Source organism: Elephas maximus, chromosome 1, assembly GCF_024166365.1.
Source record: "Elephas maximus indicus isolate mEleMax1 chromosome 1, mEleMax1 primary haplotype, whole genome shotgun sequence".
NCBI classification, from domain to species: domain Eukaryota; kingdom Metazoa; phylum Chordata; class Mammalia; order Proboscidea; family Elephantidae; genus Elephas; species Elephas maximus.
This window is the reverse complement of record NC_064819.1, coordinates 234,601,172-234,620,548: the sequence shown is the minus strand read 5'-3', so window position 1 is coordinate 234,620,548 and position 19,377 is coordinate 234,601,172. Positions and strand designations below refer to the sequence as shown.

The 19,377-nt window shown below is 39.3% G+C and overlaps 1 protein-coding gene across 5 annotated transcripts in view; it reads left to right on the top strand.

Annotated features, from left to right (window-relative positions):
* The window catches only part of PRKN (parkin RBR E3 ubiquitin protein ligase), a 1,645,966-nt gene that overhangs the window by 284,338 nt on the left and 1,342,251 nt on the right, over positions 1-19,377 (top strand). For all 5 annotated transcript variants that reach the window (XR_007512454.1, XR_007512451.1, XM_049852588.1 and 2 more), the window contains exon 2: positions 17,126-17,289. Coding sequence is in view for 3 of the 5 variants with exons in the window: in XM_049852588.1 (XP_049708545.1) it covers positions 17,126-17,289 (164 nt within the window). In the remaining 2 variants the exon portion in view is untranslated. The remainder of the gene's footprint in view (positions 1-17,125; positions 17,290-19,377) is intronic.

The following is a 19,377-nucleotide window of genomic DNA, read 5'->3' as shown; positions in this document are numbered from 1 at the left end:
TGCACTTTCAGCCTGCATAGGTATTAAAGTCAATAATATTCAAACTATTTTGCAGTCTATACCATAAAAATATTTATTTTAGAAAACCGTGTACCTCCTTGCACATTTTTAAGTTGATGTAAAAGAAATGTTTTACGTTTGAATAGTTGCACTGTTGCTATACTGTTAAATTAATATTTAAATAATAAAACAATTGCATTTAAAGTATTTTCAGTGAGATATTAAAACTATGATGATTTTCTCATCACTATCACCATTTTAGAAACCCTGGTGGCGTAGTGGTTAAATGCTACGGCTGCTAACCAAAGGGTTGGCAGTTCGAATCCACCAGGTGCTCCTTGGAAACTCTATGGGGCAGTTCTACTCTGTCCTATGGGGTCGCTAGGAGTCAGAATCGACTTGATGGCACTGGGTTTTTTTTTTTTTTTTTGGTCATCATTTTAATGCATGAAAAAGCTCGTTTTAATTTTCAAAAATGTTATTGTGTCTCTCTTCTTAAATGTGTGTTTCTGTCCCACTCCCTTACAGAAATTTACCCTAATGTAATATTTTTTGTTTTGGATTTCTTTATGTGTCACCCTGAAATAAATCTCTGCAACAAAAACATGTATAAAATTTTAATTTTTAAAATATATTTTTAAATGTTATGGTATCATAAGCCTTGATATTAACAATTTCTGCAGAATTAGAATACTATTAGTGTTGTTCTTAGTATGAAAATTATTCAAACAGTATAAATAACTTACATATTTAGATTAATAATTCATTGGTATTTTTCACAAAAAAATTATTAAATATAAAATTATTTTGCAGGTATGTCTTTTAATTAGGTGGATTAGGTTTTTGTCTTGGTTATGTGTATATATGGATGAGTATTACTGTTTGCTAGAAAGAAACAGACTCAGCATAATTCTTTTCATTTTTATGGTTGCAAACCCTTGTTCTAATATTGTGTATATGGAAATAGAGGACATTTTAGTATAGTAATATTACTTCATCCTTTAAATGCCCTCAAATTTATAATATGTCAAAAACTCCTTAGTAATTTATTATTAAAAACATTCAGTGATCTATCAATTGATAATTCAATTAAGTCCACCTTTAATTTTGTTCAAAGGAAAGGATTCACAGCTACGTACTTGGAAAGCATTCATGTAGAGTCATTCACCTTCTAAATTTCTAGGAAATATATCAAATAGACTACTAAGATTTTTTAACTCACTATTAATTATGCCTGCTATACTTTCATTTAGAGGCATTCTGTTCAGCCTGATACATTTATAAAAGATTGAGAAATTGAAATATTTATTTCTATACACTTTTGTCAATAAAATAGCTATGATCAAATGCTTTTTTCTTACTTTAAATATGTTTTTATCAAAAACCTTGAAGTTGCGTATATCACTAATTCAATTTATGGAAAACACCTGCCATATGGCTTGATTGACAAAACTAGTCTTTACTAAATCAGTCAGCTAAATAAGACTTAATTTATCGGAAAAAAAAAAAATGGCCCCGTAAGCCATCTTGTTATATTTAAATTGTTATAGTACATTGGATGAGTGGATGGATGGATGGATGAGTGAATGGATGGACGGATGGACGGACGGACGAAAGGTTAGGTAATGAATGGGCCCTTGCCGGGATTGTGTTGCCTGCAGGAGATATGGCACTGCCACCCTCAGCTTCGCAGGCAGCTCTCTCGGCTTTACTCTCTGAAACTCCCCTTGAGGACAAATGACTTCTTTGGCATTACTGAGGGGGGAGAAAGAGCTGGGGTTGTTCAGTGAGCATTGCCCTGCCTCTTGTCCATCTTTACTGCATATCAGAATTCCTGACATCCCAAAGGACTAAGAATACACTGTTCCTAATTTTTTTTTTTTTAATGCCAAGCTTCACTGTAATGTGAAAGAATCGAAGCCCTACAGAGGGTTGATGGGGCCCTGGTGAAGGAGGCTTAGAGGTCACCAGTAATTCAAGTTGTCAAGTTGTCCTTTTTTGGCACCCTGGGGCAGTGCACCAGAGTGACATTTGGAAGAGTTTGTCTGCTCTCTTTTGTAAAATGGGAGAAGGTTGATTCTGAAGGGAAGACAGGACAGGAGATCTATCACGGTGCCTCAGCCGCAGCCATGTCTTCAAGCTTATCAGTGTTCAGGAAGGGTGCTTGAGGAATACGAGGTGGAAAGATGACTTTGCCTTGGCAAGTCTGTTTATACCCCAGGGGAGCACACAGGGCACCGATGGAAAGGAGAGGGCTTCCAGATACTGAGTTTCAAGTTCCTGTCCCTTTCCTTGTAAATCTTGGCTAAACTACTTTTCCTCTCTGTGCATCTGTTCCTTCATTTTAAAAGTAGGAATAGTAAAGGCTGTCCCAATTACCTTTCAGTGCTGTTCTGAAGATTAACCAAGATAATGTCTGTAAAAGCACTTTGAAAACTGAGAGCTCTATCCAAGCAGAAGGCATCATTATTAGGATAGTAAAGTTACTTTAGATCAATTACATTGTACCATAAAAAAAAAAAAAAGCATAGTGAAATAGAACTCCATCTGGAAAATCTTTCTTATTGAAAGAAAATAAGAGGTACATGGCTTAGTTACTTAAACATTAATATCATGCAATTGATATGGTAACCACAATAGTTTTTAAGCCATATATTGAGCCTTAGGTAAGAGCTAATAATTGAAATTTACAGTGTGCTAGGCACCTTTCTAAATGATTTCCATATATTAGTTCATTTAATTTTCTGAATAATCTTATGAGGCAGGTAGTATTATTATCGTCTATTTTATAGAGAGAAAACTGAGGGACACCATAAATTTTGTGACCTGGTTTCAAGATCAGTGTGAGGGGTAGATCTAGGATTTGAACTGAGGCATTGTGGTTCCAGAGTCCATGGTCTTACTCAGAACAACATGCCAGTTGCTGTTGATTCAGTTCTGACTCATTGAGACCCTGTGTGTGTCAGAGTAGAACTATGCGCCGTAGACTTCAACTAAATAATTAAGGGAAAAATGGAAGAATCACCCACAGATGAGAGAGAGAGGACTCAGGGTAAAGTCAAAATTTGCCCTTCATCTTTGGCTTTCAACAGTCGAGACTACGATGTGTCTTGACATAGTCTTATTCATACTTATACTGTTTTGTGTTTGTTGAGCCTCTTGAATATGTAAATATATGTAAATACAGTGATTATTTAATTAATGTAATGGTCTCTATGAGTCGGAATCGACTCGACAGCACTGGGTTTTGGTTGGGTTTACAGATTGTACAATTTTGGGCATTAGTCCTTCAAATATTTTTCAGCCCCATTCTTTCTGTTTTCCTTTTGTGACTCCGATTACATGTATATTAGACCATTTGATATTATTCCCAGTAGGTCCTGAGGTCTTTTTTTTTTTTAAATCTCTTTTCTCTGTATGCCTCACTAGCACTTTACCCTGTCATTTCCATTGGATATTAAATCCATTCAATGATTTATTAGTTTCAGATTTTGTACTTTGTTGTTTTACAGTTTCTATTCCAAAAAATTTTATGCAGTTTTTATTGCTGTGCTTATTGGTCCTATATTTCCATTCATTGAAGAATATCTTCTTCATTTTACTTCATTGAGGATAGTCATAAGAGCTGCTGCAGAAATTCTACCTGCTAGTTCCAAAATCAGAGTCATCTCAGAATTCTTCTCAGCTTGTTTTCTGTTCTCCTGAAAAGGTATGGTATTTTTCTTCAAGTGTTGGGCAATTTTTAATTGTATCCCAGACATAATAAATGTAATTTTTAGAAATTTTGGATTCTGCCATTTTTCTCTGATGACAGTTGTTTCTTTTGTTAGAAGACAATTATTTTGGTTGGGCTTGAATTAAAAAAATTTACTCTTTCTCCAGCAGCTCTGGTTTCAGTCCAGATATTATATATGTAAGCTTTTTTATTTTAGAATGGTTTTAGCTTTACAGAAAAGTTGTGAATATTGTACAGAGTTATCATGTACCCTGCACCCACTTTTCCCTTTTAATATCATCTTCTATTATTATACTACATTTGTTACAATTAGCCAATATTTATACAAAATTTTAATTGGATTTTCTTAGATTTTACATAGCATCTTTTTCTCTTCCAGGATCCCATTCAGGATATCATATTACATGTAGTAGTCATGTCTCCTTAGGTAGCCTGTGACATTGTCCCAGAATTTCCTACTTTTGATGACCCTTTTAAGGCATAATGGTTAGCTATTTTGTAGACTGTCTCTCAATTGTTTTTTGTCTGATGGCTTTCTCACGATTAGACTAGAGTTACGTGTCTTGGGGAGAAAGATCACAGAGATAAAGTCCGTTCTCCTCCCATCATATCAAGGGTACATACTGTCAACATGACTTATCACTATTGATGGTGAGTTTGATCACCTGGCTGAGGTGGTGTTTGCCAGACTTATCCACTGAAAAGTTGCTTTCTTCCCTCTTTCCATGCTGTACTCTTTGGAAGGAAGTGACTGTGTGCAGCCCACACATAGGAGAGGGAAGTCACGCTCCTCCTGCTTGAGCAGATCTTTTTTCTGTAGCTGAGCTGCTTTGAGTCTGTTATGCACCTTCATTGTTTTGGGGTCAGCCAGAGACATTGGTAGATAGAATTTTGAGATTCCCTTTCTTGGGATTTTTTTTTTTTTCTATCTGCGATCTTCCCCACTTTCCATAGAGGCAATAGTTTTCCCAGATTCAGTGTTTTCCTCCCCAGGTCAGAGAGCTGTAGTTCTGCAACTCATGCACCTGCCGGCCCGCATGCCACATGATTACACCTGGCCACGGACTCAGAGCTGGGAAATGGGCACTTGCTTTGTAAAACTCTGCTCTTGCTGGAGTTTTCTCCTTAGCAGAATCTTCCTTCTTTTGTTCACCCTTGTGTGTCTTCGAATATCTGCTTTTCGTGTAAAGTCTATATGAAAGCAGAACCCTGGACTCTGTTTTATACTGTGGGAGTGAGTATGGGGATGGTAATTGAGGCTCCTGATCAGAAACATAGTACAAGATAGTTAGGAATCAAGATTTTTGTAGGCAGTTCTTAAAGGATGCTAGCAGACAGCATATAATCAAGTGCTAGGTTATGTGCTACAGGAATAGGTTTAGGAAATAGCAACAGCTAATCATAACCTGGATCCTTATAATAACACAATGAAGGTTAAATTGCTCGTGTAAGGTCACTTAATGTTGAGCTGTGATTCCAAAAATGCAGTCCAATTCTAGAGCCTGTGCTCTTAACCATTATTCATGAGGGTATGAGAATAGATGACTATAGGCTACATTAGTTTGGAAATGAAGTAAGACTCAAACTAATGGTGCATCTTTTGACGTTCTGAAAAAAAATTTTAGAAGTTAAAATCTTTCTGTTCTCTGTTGCCAGGGGGATATTTTCCCAGTGTGTTGCCATACCCGGTGGTTAATCCAATAGCTGTTTTCATTGTGCTTATTCCTAACGTTTCACTTGAGAAAAGCCATGTTCACTACCCTGATATACAACACCTGGAAAGTTGGGTCACAAAATAACGAGGGAAGAAGTGGTTAACATGGCTCAAGTGTAAAAATTTCTGCCCGTTGAGCTTGATTCATTACTCAAACCTGGATAGGTGCCATGGTTATCGCAGTTCTCAACTACGTTTTGATAGGAGTTTGACATCACAAAGTTTGCAGGTAGTTTAGACTCAAGCAGAGGTCCGTATTTTATGTTATCAGTTAAAGGTGGGTCAGCATATCCAGGAGAAGGGTATATTCACATGAACATTGTTCTTTCAGGGAAATTTGAGGCATTTAAGCAAGACGCTTATCTAGATATACTTTTTGTTGCTGTGACGGGGATTTCTTCACTAGGTACTACAGCTCACTTTCTTCTTACTTCTCCTTTTCGACTTAGAAATGACTTGCATAGCCAGATAGAGGTGCCTATGTGAGCCCTTCATCGGTGATTTTGCATTTGTTATTTTCCTGTAACAATCATACTATAATAATGGATAGCTCCCAATATAAAGGTTTGGTTTGTAAAATATTAATATTAGTATGGTTACATGTGTTTTTACAGTTCTGGCCACACTTTCACTTCCGAATGGCTTTCGTCCTAAATTGTAGTTGTTCTCTCTCTGCAACATTGTGTGCATTTTTCTCAGTTTTGGGAACAGGTGATTAAAGTTCTAGTTTAAAGTTTGCACCAGGGTACCCAGCTGGTGTCATTTATTTAGTTTCACAAAAATACTGTGAGTGTGTGTATAAAATATGTGTGTATGTATATGTGTGCGTATACATATATACACACATTATATATACCTCCTTTCTTTGTAATTATTCCTTGTTGTTGTTTTGTTAGGTGCTGTTGAGTCAGTTTTGACTCACAGTGACCCTGTGTACAACAGAATGAAACACTGCCCTCACAATCGTTGTTATGATTAAGCCCATTGTTGCAGCCACTGTCAATCCACCTTGTTGAGGGTCGTCTTCTTTTCTGCTGACCCTCTACTTTTACAAGAATGATGTCCTTCTCCAGGGACTGATCCCATGTCCAAAGTTTGTGAGATGTAGTCTCACCATCCTTGCTTCTGAGGAGCATTCTGGTTGTACTTCTTTCAAGACAGATTTGTTCATTCTTTTGGCAGCCCCAAAAGAATGGTATATTCAATATTCTTCTCCAACACCACAATTCAAAGGCATCAATTCTTCTTTGGCATTCCTTATTCATCCTCCAGCTTTTGCTTGCATGTGAAGCAATTGAAAACACCATGGCTTGGATCAGGATTAGACTAATATTAAGATGGCATAGAGTAATTTAAATATATATACACAGTATATATACTATGTATAGATAATATACATACATAGTACTGTGTGTGTATGTGTACATCAATGTGTATGCACACACATATACATAGTTTTGTTAACTTTGATTTTTTTTTTCTAACTTTCCAACAGTGGAATTCCATGATAAATGCCTAATTTGTTGCAACTCTTTAACAAGTGGTTTAAATTATGAATGCAAGGAATTAGGATAAAAAAAAAATTCACTCCTGACCACTTAATATAAGCTATGCAATATGGGGCAACTTATTTCTACCTTGTTTTTAAGTATTATGAGATTCCTTTATAAAATTGCTAAAGTGCATGTCCAGCGTAGTTATTAAGAGCAAATTAAATCACTTAATGAGTGTAGGAATTAATCTTAAAAGTTAAAAATAATTCCAGTGGCGCCACATGGTCCTGGGAATGGAGTAAGGCTGAAGGTTCTGGGAGAGTTGGATTTTAAAATAAGAATATAAAGTAAAATCATGTAAAATTAAAAATCCCTATGAAAATATGTTAAATTGTACATGAATTATATATGTGCAGTTTAGTTAATAAATCCTGGCTAAAAATCTTTATGCAAATAAGAATAAAGCAACGAACAAAAGAAAAATCTCTATGCAGAATCAACGAATATTCATTGAGAGCCTGCTATCTGCCAGACACTATCCTGTGAACTGGGGATACGGTGTTAAAAAAATGGACAAAGCATCTACCTAAAGGGCATATATAAGGAGCCCTGGTGGCGTAACAGTTAAGTGCTTGTCTGCTAATGGAAAGGTTGGCAGTTCAAACCCACCCAGCAGCTCTAGTGTAGAAAGACCTGGCAGCCTGCTCCCATAAAGATTACAGCCTAAAAAACCCTGTGGGGTAGTTCTACTCTGTCATATGGGATCACTGTGAGTCAAAACTGACTCGATGAGACCTAACAACAACAACAAAAGGCTTATATAATTAAATGTAAATAAACAGTTAAATAAACGAGAAAATAATTGTAAGCATTAAAAAAATAACAGATAGTGATAAGTGCTTTATTGGAAGTCCAAAGAGTAACACAGCCATTATTTTAACATGGTTGGTGAGAAAAGGCCTTTGTGAATAGGTAACATTTCACCAGTGATCTAAATGCCAAACAGGAGCAAGCCATGGGAAAATCAAAGATCATCTGGGGTAGAGGGACAGCTGAGACAAAGACTCCAATGTGGGAACAAACCCGGAGTGTTTGGTGATGAAGGCCACATGCCTGGAGCATGGCCAGTGAGCAGAAGATTGGTTGAAGATTAGACTGGGAAAGTTGGTATTCTATCCAGGGCAAGGAGTTAATATTTCATTCTAAGGACAGAAAGAAACCGTTGGAAGGTTTGGGGCATAGGAGTGTCATGATCTGATTTATATTTGAAAAAACAACTGCTCTTGCTTCTCTGTGGGAAGTGAATCATAGAGGGAAAACAGTGGAAGCAGGGAGACTAATTAGGTGGCTGTTGCAGCAGCCTGGGGAAGGATGACTGGGGCTTAGAATATGATGGAGAAAGACAGATTTGGGATGTATTTTTAGGTATAGTTAACAGAACTTTCTGAAGGACTGAAGAGGATGGGAGCAATGCAAAGTGATAAGACAGGATCCAGTAAGATAGAAGGAGTCCTGTTAATTTTAATATGCCTGTTGGACATCCTTATAGATGACCTCAAATGCTGGTAGATACAGGAATCTGGAGTTCCAAGGAGAGGGTAAGATTGGAAATAGGAATTTCAGTGTTAATGGCATATTAATTGCATTAAAAGCATGGGATTAGATTATGTCACCTAATGAAAACACACAATACACAAGAAAAGGGAGTCCAAGTAGATCCTGGGGTACTCCACAACCTATAGGCCCAGTAAAGGGAGAGAATCCAGCAGATGAAGAAGGTATGGCCTGTGTTGTAGAAGGAAAACCAGGAGGTAGTAGTGGCATGGTGCCACAAGTAAGAAGTATTCCAGAAGTAAAAGTCTACTGTGTTTAATGCCTCTGAAAGGTTAAATTTCATAAGAACAGAGGGTGACCATTGGATTGGGAAGGTGGAGGTCACTGCTTTATCCAGAGAAATCTTCTGGTGTAGGTTCATGAAAGAATGCAAAGAAATGGAAAATGGGAGTATAAGAAATTCTCAAGTTTTTCTGTGCAAAGAAATGAGCTGATAGATGGAGGGGAATGTGCGGACACCGTATTTGTTTTTTTATGATGGGAGATTCTAGACTTAGTGATGCTTCTCAAAGGTAAAGAAAACACTTCCTCACCAAGGGACATTTGGAAATACGTGCGGTTACTTTCTGGTTGATCCAGTTACTAGAGTTGTTGTTAGGTGCCGTGGAGTTGATTTTGACTCATGGTGACCCAGTGTGACAGAGTAGAACTGCCCCATAGGACTTCCTTGGCTTCGTAGGACTTCTTTATGAGAGCAGATGCCCAAGTCCTTCTCTCATGAACCTCTGGGTGGGTTCGAACTGCCAACCTTTTGGTTAGCAGCTGAGCACTTAAACATTGCTTAACCGTTGCACTGACAGGGCTCACTGGTCCACCTTAGATCTCAGGTATTCCACGGAATTGATCTCTGTGATCAGAGGAACCTAGGCACTGACTGGTTTAGCCCATCCTTGAATTTTTTTTTTTTTTTTGAAGCAATTTCTATGACAAGAAGGATGGGCTTATGCTGACTTATCAAGAGTCTACTCCTGGAGCCGGGGGCAGGCTAGTGTCTACCCCCAAATCATACGACTGTTGTCCCTAAAAGAGCAGTAGAATAGATGCCTGGGAGACGGCCAGAACCTTGTAAGGCTCTTGACCATTGATGAATGCCGCTAAAGCACTATAGTTATAATTTAAGAATTTGCATCAGGTTTACACTGGGCAGTTGCCTTGAAAGACATATCCGTACCCATGACCCAATGGTGACCTTTCCTCTCCCCTCCCAGTTACTTCATCTTCCTGTATATCTTCAGAACCCTGGTTAGGAAATAACAGGAAACACGAGTGTAGGCATGTCTCATTACCATTTTTCTAATGAGTGCATCATGGTGTTTTTTTTGATAATGTACATTATTGATAATGTTTTTTGATATGGTATTTATTTCTGATGCTACAATAGGTGTCATTAACCCAATGTATTCCCAAACTTTCACGTATCATTAAATCTCATAAAATGGAGGCAGGTTAAATTTCTATCATCTCTCTTTGTCCCATGAAAGTTTTCTATCATGAAGAGGAGCAGACACGGGAAAAATAGCCTACTTTTCATAGAATTTGCCCTCCTAACAACTGGACGAATAAGCAACATCATGATAAATGGAGAAAATAATGAACTCGTCAATGATTTCATTATACTTGGATCCACAATCAACACCCATGGAAGCAGCAGTCAGGAAATCAAAAGATGCATTGTGTTGGGCAAATCTGCTGCAAGAGACCTCTTTAAAGTCTTAAAAGCAAAGATGTCACTTTGAGGACTAAGGTGCACCAGACCCAAGCCATGGTATTTTCAATCACCTTGTATGCATGCAAAAGCTGTACAAGGAGTGAGGAAGACCGGAGAATTGACACCTTTGAATTGTAGTGTTGGTGAAGAATATTGAATATACCATGGACTGCCAGAAGAACAAACAAATCTGTCTTGGAAGAAGTACTGCAGGAGTGCTCCTTAGAAGCAAGGATGGCAAGACTTTGTCTCACATATTTCAGACATGTGAGGGACCAGTCCCTGGAGAAGGACATCATGCTTGGTAAAGCAGAGGGTCAGTGAAAAAGAGGAAGACCTTCAATGAGATGGACTGACACACTGGCTGTGACAATGGGCTCAAGCGTAACAACGATTGTGAGGATGGCTCAGGACCAGGTAGTGTTTTGTTCTGTTGTACATCGCTCTGTTGTACATAGGGTTGCTAAGCATTGAAACTGACTCAGTGGCACCCAACAACAACAACAACCGTTGATCTACCTTAGTTACACTACGAAAAATGGACGCTGCTTTAATTTGCTCTGCCTTTTGACAATTAGGGAACTCTTTCTGGAGCATGTGCTTTGTGCCAAACCCTGTACTAATGGATCATTCTAAAATTTTCTCATATTGTACACCCATAATCTCAGTAAATTTTTGTAACAGCATCTGAGGTCCATATATTATGCCCACTTAACAAATTTGGAAGTTGAAAGTCAAGGTGACCAGGTAATTTATCCTGAGTCACAAAATTGGCCAGTGGTGAACTAGAATTCAGATTTTCTTTTCTTGGCTCAGAAGACATTCTCTGATTTTCTTAAAGAGGTAATGGATGGAGGTGGAGGGAAAGGCTGGGAGTTTTCCTTTTTCGGGAATCATGGCTACAGTAGGGGTCTAGTACCGATGATGGTACATTGTTCACCCATGGCAGAAAAAGGTTGAGCACAGCAGCAAATTATGCTAGTGCCCTGAAGTACACTAGCCATTTTCCCCATAGTGGCATTTGATTAGTGAGTGGGTCACTTTTATAAAATGTTTCTTCTTATCCATACATGTATTTTCACTGGCCAAATGTTTTCTATGTGTTTGATCAATCTTTCCAATTTAAGTTCTATTTTAAATTTTATTACATATCTGACCTGATGTTCAAAAATATTCACTTCTAATGTATTGATATGACTTAGCCAAACTGAGCTTAACCTTGAAAATTTAATTATTCTTAAAAAAAAAAGTTTTAGATACTAATGATTTGAATAGTTGTACAGAGCTACCTAGTATTTTTTCCCCTTTATATTTCTTTATACCTTTTATCCTCAGGGTGGAGTTGGCACGATTTGAAGCCCTGGGGCGACGTCATCTCCATAAGACCTCCTGGAATTGCTCTCCTGGGCTTTAGTGGTCCTCACCTGCTGCTTCTCCCCGTCTTCCCTTTTGTGGCACTTTGCTTTTGAAAAAATCTGTTCACACTAGTAAAAAATCAAGTTTAGAGCCAGGATCATATCTTTTTCCCAGATAGCCCCTGACTGATCCTCTGTCTTGTCTGATGAGTTGGTTGTCTTAAGACCTCTGATCTGCGGATACTGTGACTACATCTCTAGGGCTTCCAATACGTTTTCATTTCTCCCCTCTGCTTTCAAAAGTGTCGTATCATATCTACTTAAAAGTACATCAAAAGCACTTTTTCTTCTGTCCTTGGTACTTTTTCATGAATTTTCTTTATTTGGAGCACTTTTGTCCCTGCCTTTCCTTGCTGGGTCTAAATATTTTCCATACAGGTAAAACCTGTCGGGCTTTTGAGGTAAGCCACCTGAACTCATGTTGGGGCCACATTTGTCTCACCATGTGTTATAACTATTGTTAATTGTTATTTTGCTCTTAGTTCCTCACTGAAGCTTTTCTTTTTTAAATCTTATTTTCTACTTCTCACCTGTTTATGGAATATTCAAATTATTTAATAAAGCATTTTTGTTGTTCTTTTTTTTAATTAATTTTTATTGTGCTTTAAGTGAAAGTTTACAAATGAGGTAAGTCTCTCATACAAAAACTTACATACACCTTGCTATACACTCCTAATTGCTCTCCCTCTAATGAGATAGCACAGTCCTTCCCTCCACTCTCTCTCCTCGTGTCCATTTAGGTAGCTCCTGGCCTCCTCTGCCTCTTATCTCCCCTCCAGACAGGAGATGCCAACGTAGACTTATGTGTCTACTTGAGTCAAGAAGCTTACTCCTCACCAGTATCATTTTCTATCCCATATTCCAGTACAATCCCTGTCTGAAGAGTTAGCTTCAGGAAAGGTTCCTATCTTGGGCTAACAGAAAAGGTCTGGGGACCATGGCCTCTGTGGTCCTTCTAGTCCCAGTCTGACCATTAAGTCTGGTCTTTTTACGAGAATTTGGGGTCTGTATCACACTGCTGTCCTGCTCTCTCAGGGGTTCTCTGTTGTGTTTCCTGTCAGGGCGGTCATCGGTTGTGGCTGGGCACCATCTAGTTCTTCCAGTCTCAGGCTGATGTAGTCTCTGGCTTATGTGGTCCTTTCTGTCTCTTAGGCTCATAATTACCTTGTGTCTTTGGTGTTCTTCATTTTTCCTTGCTCCAGGTGGGTTGAGACCAATTGATGCATCTTAGAAGGCCGCTTGCTAGCATTTAAGACCCCAGATGCCACTCTCCAAAGTGGGATGCAGAATGTTTTCTTAATAGATTTTATTATGCCAAATGACTTAGATGTCCCCTGAAACCATGGTCCTCAAACCTCCGCCCCTGCTATGCTGGCCTTTGAAGTGTTTAGTTTATTCAGGAAACTTCTTTGCTTTTGGTTTAGCCCAGTTATGTTGACATCATCTGTATTGTGTATTGTCTTTCTCTTCACCTAAAATAAAACTTGCCTAATATATGAGCTGGAATCGACTCAACGGCAGTGGGTTTGGTTTTGGTTTACTATCTAGTTAGTGAATACCCCCTCCCTCCCTCCCTTCCTCCTCCCTCTCGTAACCATCAAAGAATATTTTCTTCTCTGTTTAAACTATTTCTGGAGTTCTTGTAATAGTGGTCTTATACAATATTTGTCCTTTTGCAACTGACTAATATCACTCAGCATAATGTCTTCCAGATTTCTCCATGTTATGAAACATTTCACAGATTCATCACTGTTCTTTATTGATGAGTAGTATTCCATTGTGTGAATATACCATAATTCCATAATTTATCCATTCTTCCATTGATGGGCACCTTGGTTGCTTCCATCTTTTTGCTATAGTAAACAGTGTTGCAATGAACATGGGTGTGCATATATCTGTTTGTGTAAAGGCTCTTATTTCTCTAGGATATATTCCAAGGCATGGGATTGCTAGATGGTATGGTAGTTCTATTTCTAGCTTTTTAAGGAAGCACCAAATTGATTTCCAAAGTGGTTGTACCATTTTACATTCCCTCCAACAGTGTGTAAGTGTTCCAGTCTCTCCACAACCCTTCCTACATTTATTATTTTGTGTTTTTTGGATTAATGCCAGCCTTGTTGGAGTGAGATGGAATCTCATTGTAGTTTTGATCTGCATTTCTTTTTAATGGCTAATGATCATGAGCATTTCCTCATGAATCTGTTAGTGGCCTGAATGTCGTCTTTAGTGATGTGCCTGTTCATATCCCTTGCCTGTTTTTTAATGGGGTTATTTGTCCTTTTGTGATTGAGTTTTAGCAGAATCATGTACATTTTAGAGATTAGGCACTGATAGGAAATCTCACAGCTAAAAACTTTTTCCCAGTCTGTAGTTAGTCTTTTTATTCTTTTGGTGAAGTCTTTGGATGAACATAGCTGTTTGATTTTTAGGAGCTTACAGTTATCTGGTTTCTCTTCTGTATTTTTAGTAATGTTTTGTATACTGTTTATGCCATGTATTAGGGCTGCTAACATTGTCCCTATTTTTTCTTCCATGATCTTTATCGTTTTAGATTTTATGTTTACGTCTTTGATCCCTTTTGAGTTAGCTTTTGTGCATGGTGTGAGGTATAGGTCTTGTTTCATTTTTTTGCAGGTGGATATCCAGTTCTGCCAGCACCATTTGTTAAAAAGACTGTCTTTTCCCCAGTTAACGGACTTTGGGCCTTTGTCAAACATCAACTGCTCTTATATGGATGGATTTATGTCTGGATTCTCAATTCTGTTCCATTGGTCTATGTATCTGCTGTTGTACCAGTATCAGGCTGTTTTGGCTACAGTGGCAGTATAATAGGTTCTAAAATCAGGCAGAGTGAGGCTTCCCACTTTGTTCTTCTTTTTCAGTAATGGTTTACTTAATCTGGGGTCTCTTGCTCTTCCATATGAAGTTGATGGTTTGTTTCTCCATCTCATTATGTCGTTGGAATTTGGATTGGAATTGCATTGTATCTATAGATGGCTTTTGGTAGAATAGACAGTTTTAGTGGACACTTCTCCTACAAAGGTTTTAGGCAGCCTGCTGATCTGAATTTAAATTCCAGTTCCATGACAAAGTAGCTGATGTCCTCTAGTAAAGGATTGTAACTTTCTAGTCCTTTATTTAGTAGTCCTAGTGGCACAATGGTTAAGTGCTTGCCTGCTAACCCCAAGGTCAGTGGTTTGAATCCACCAGTGGCTCCATGAAAGAAAAGACCTGACCATCTGCTTTGCAAAGATACAGCCTAGGAAACCCTTTGGGGTGGTTCTGCACCATCACATTGGGTTAGTATGAGTTGAGATTGACTTGATGGCACCTAACAACAAAAGTGCTCCTTTTACTATTCTTCTTAATAAGAATAATAATATGTACTTTGCCAGGATTATTGAGAGGCTTAGAAACAACCCATATAAGGTACAGCATCTGGCACTTAGTAAGGGCCCAGTTATTGTTGTCATTACTATTTGATTATATTTATTGTTAGGTGGGTCCTCTCACATGAATTGAGAATTAGGTAGCGCTGCATTTATGGAAATACAGTGGTAAATAAGTTATAGTACCTGCCCTTGAGGAGCCCTGGTGGGGCAAAATGGTTGAGCGCTCAGCTGCTAACCAAAAGGTTAGCAGTTGAAGCCCACCCAGCATCTCTGCGGGAGGAAGACCTGATTATCCACTACCATAAAGATTACTGCCAAGAACACCCTATGGAGCAGTTGTACTCTGTTACATGCAGTCACTGAGCCAAAAATAGACTTGATGGCACCAAACAACAACCTGCCCTTGAGAAGTTTATAGTCTTTTTAAGGAAGTAAAATATATGCAAAAAAGCTAAAAAGTATACAAGCATCCATCATTTTCGAAACTTACTCTTTGATAGTTGTAAACAAAACAAATGCTATTTCTGTAGCACACATTCCCCTCCAAGTTTACAAGAGTTTGTGTTTAGGCCTCTCTGACACTGGTTTATGTACTTTCACCGCCTGTTCCCTACACTTCAGGAGAGAATAGGGCAAGCATTCTAAATAGTAGATAGTAAATGCCACTGGAGTCCTGAGAGTTGAGTTCAGTCTTGTTGGAGTGGACAGTGAGAGGCTTCTGGAAGGAGTCACATTTGAGATAGATCATGGAGGTAGACACATTTTCTATAGGCAGAGATGCAGGAGGAAGTAGCATGAAAAAAGGCAAGAGATAGTGTGGTGGTTTTCTGTGATGTGTTTTCTGGGAATATTTAGATGAGCAGATATAAGTGGGAGCAAGTGGAGAAAAAATTGAAAAATATGTGTGTGTCAGACAAGAGGTAAGGAACTTGGGGTTTTTCCCCAGTGGACAGCATGACTGTGAATGGTTTGAGTGTATAATAAGGTCAGGACTGTTTCAATAAGGCTTATGCTGTACAAGTGTATAGGGCATTTTGAAAGTGGAGAATGGGTCAAGAGTCCAGTTGGAGGCTATTGCAAAAGTCTGGAAAAAGTTTAATGACAGCAGAACTTAAAATAGTGACAGAGAAGTGAGAGCTCAAGATAGACTTGAGAGACATTGAAGAGGTGGAGATGGAAACTAGCAGTGTCAACTAGAGACATTGAAGAGGTGGAGGCGGAGAAAGCAGAACACAAAAAGACTGCAAGAGTTCCAGCCCAGGCCTCAAGGGGAATAGTGGTTCCAATAAGAGAAATGGTTATCACTAATGTAAGAGAAAGGAGCCCTGGTGTCACAGTGGTTAAACACTCAGCTGCTAGATGAAAGGTTGGTGGTTCAAACCCATCCAGCACTCTGCAGGAGAAAGGCCTGGCGATCTGCTCCCGTAAAGGTTACAGCCTTGGAAACATTATGAGGAAGTTCTACTCCATCCTGTATGGTCACTATGAGTCAGAATGTGAGAGAAAAGGCAAATAAACATCTCCATAAGTCCCAGTGTAACCTTAGGGCTGGGACCACCAGTGCTTAGGGCACTTAGACACAGACTCATGTGGGTCTTCTCTCCAGTCTGTGAAGTGGCTTGCATTCTTCCATTGTCATGCCATGACTGCTGGTACCGTGCCTATTAGTTTCATCCAGAGGGGTACCATGCAAGACGTGTGTATTTGTACAGGCTGCCAGAGCTGAATCCCTTAGATAAACTCACAGGAACCTTAAAATTCCAATCAAGCGAGTATTCTACCTGAGTCCCCCTGCTTCCTAGATGATGTCAAAAGGAACACACAAGTTTGGTGTGCGGGTCACTGACTAATCTATGAAGAAGAAGCCCATGGAGAAACTCCCTTATTTCCAAATGCTCTATAACATTAAGTTTTGTGCTATAGGTGAACAAAAATATATCCCATTCCCTGAAGGGTGTGTGAGGGGTGAGTGGGTTTGGAAATACTGCTCTTGCCACTTGAGCGTATTGAGTACTGCTGACTTTTTGTTCTCTCTCCTAATTTTCTTGGTCAGTGTTTATCAGGTTCAACTCCAGCCATGGTTTCCCGGTGGAGGTCGATTCTGACACCAGCATCTTCCAGCTCAAGGAGGTGGTTGCTAAGCGACAGGGGGTTCCGGCTGACCAGTTGCGTGTGATTTTCGCGGGGAAGGAGCTTCGGAACGACTGGACACTGCAGGTGAGTGTCCCTTGGTGGATGGTTTCTGGGAGGCAGCCAGCCCCATTGCTTATGCCACTTCCACTGCCAATCTGACATTCATGCCTGAGATCTAATAGAATAAATAGTGCCTGGGGATTCCTTGAACTTTACTCCAGTCTGCTTCATTAATTCTGACCTTCTTAATTATGCATTAAAACAGCAAGCAGGAAGGGTTGGAAGAACAACTGTGTGAGAGAGAGAGAGAGACAGAACACATAGGCTGGAGTCAGTGAATAAATGTTTACTGACTACAGGAGCAGCAATGCACAATTTCTGTGTCTGTTCAATTTCTACCTTACTTATTCCATTTCAGTCTTAATGAAGAAGGATTCAAATAAATCCTTCCAAATCTGGCTGCTCAGTCACTGTGCAGGGAAGAATCTGCAACCCAAGTGTGACCCCTGGAGGCTCCACGTGGCTGCTGCTTGTGATCCGCGCCCTGGGAGGGGCCGGGCTCCAAGCCCGTTCACAGGTTTTAAGAATTTCCTTGCACAGATCAGAGCCATACATTTATAATTTCAAAGCTAGTGGGATAGGAAGATTAGAAGACAGCAGAAGTATACCTTGGTATTTAATTTCTCCAAGGTTCAGCTTTTTTTTTTTTTTTCTCTTTCCTGCTAGAATAGGCCACTGAGCAGTGTATCTCTTCTCCCAGGGCCTTATCTCTTCTGGGACATCCATTACATCTCAGGTTTTTCATTCAGAATGGGGATTTGTGTAGGAGAGGGGAGAACTGATCAGGGAACTGAGGGACATTGCCGTTGCCTAGAAGCAGAGACCAGCCAGCGTTTGAGGAAGCCTGCAAATGCTATTCAACATTCACTAAAGTTCTTCTATAAAGAATGTTCACGACTAAATGCTTTCTGTGGGTGGTGCAGGTGACTGTGGAGGAACCCCACAGACACGTTCTCCTCCTTTCTGAACCAGCATGGATTAATTGGGGCTCATGTTCACAGCTGGGTGGGGTCGCTGTTGGGTCTGGCCACACAGAGTCAGGTCTAGTATTGACATCTTATCACTGTCTCTTCTCAGTTACGATATTTATTGCTTTGTGAAATGCTTTCAGAATTTGGGTACACAAAAGAAGCGATAGAAATGCAAATTGTCCTTGTCATTCTCCAGCTCAGCTCCTGCTGACAGTGGTGCACAATCTCATTGTGCCGAACTGCTGTGCTTGGCTTTTAGGAGATTTGTTTTTATAAAGGAAGTGCGTGTGCTAAAAAGTGTTTTGATTTTTTTTTCTTTTTTAGTTCAGTCAACTAAAAAGCTTTTTTGCTGTACCTGCTAACCTCTAAATCCAAGAATGTTTCCTTTGCAAACAAACAATCTTAAAACAGCTCCCTGAACCAAAATATTATATAGTGCCAGAACGTTCAGACTCTAGAGCTACCCACCTTGACCATTTGGGCCGAGATTTCATATTCAGTTAGACTATTTGCTGCAGGTGATTGATTTTACAGTATATATGTATAAAATATTTGTTGATTTTGATTCTTTTTTTATGACAAATAGTTCTTAAACACTGCCCGTGTTGTGGGTTCTCAGGGTATCCAAAAGATGAGCAAAACTCAACCCCACTCTTTAATTAGGGGCTCTAAAAGCCACAGAAATATTAATTTGAACCACATGGCATTACCATTTTTATGTGTTAAAAGCATCAGCAATACCCTAACGGGTACAGCATAAAACAAAGCAAAACAACAACAACAAAAACCCACACCCTTTGCTGTTGAGTCGATTCGGACTCATAGCGGCCCTGTAGGACAGAGTAGAACTGCCCTATAGGGTTTACAAGGAGCGGTTGGTGAATTCGAACTGCCAGTTTTTGGTTAGCAACCTGAGCTCTTAACCACTGTGCCACCAGGGCTCTAGTATAACATAAGGATGTTAAATATGCTAATTGCCATATGGCAGCTATAAAATAAGTATTATTAGGTTTTAAAGGTGGAGAGGTCACATCTGATTTGGAGTCACCAGGAAAGATTTCACGGGAAAACTGAAATTCAGGCAAGATTCCGGAGGGATGAGGAGGGATGAGCAGGGCGTATGCTCGAAAATACGTGGGCT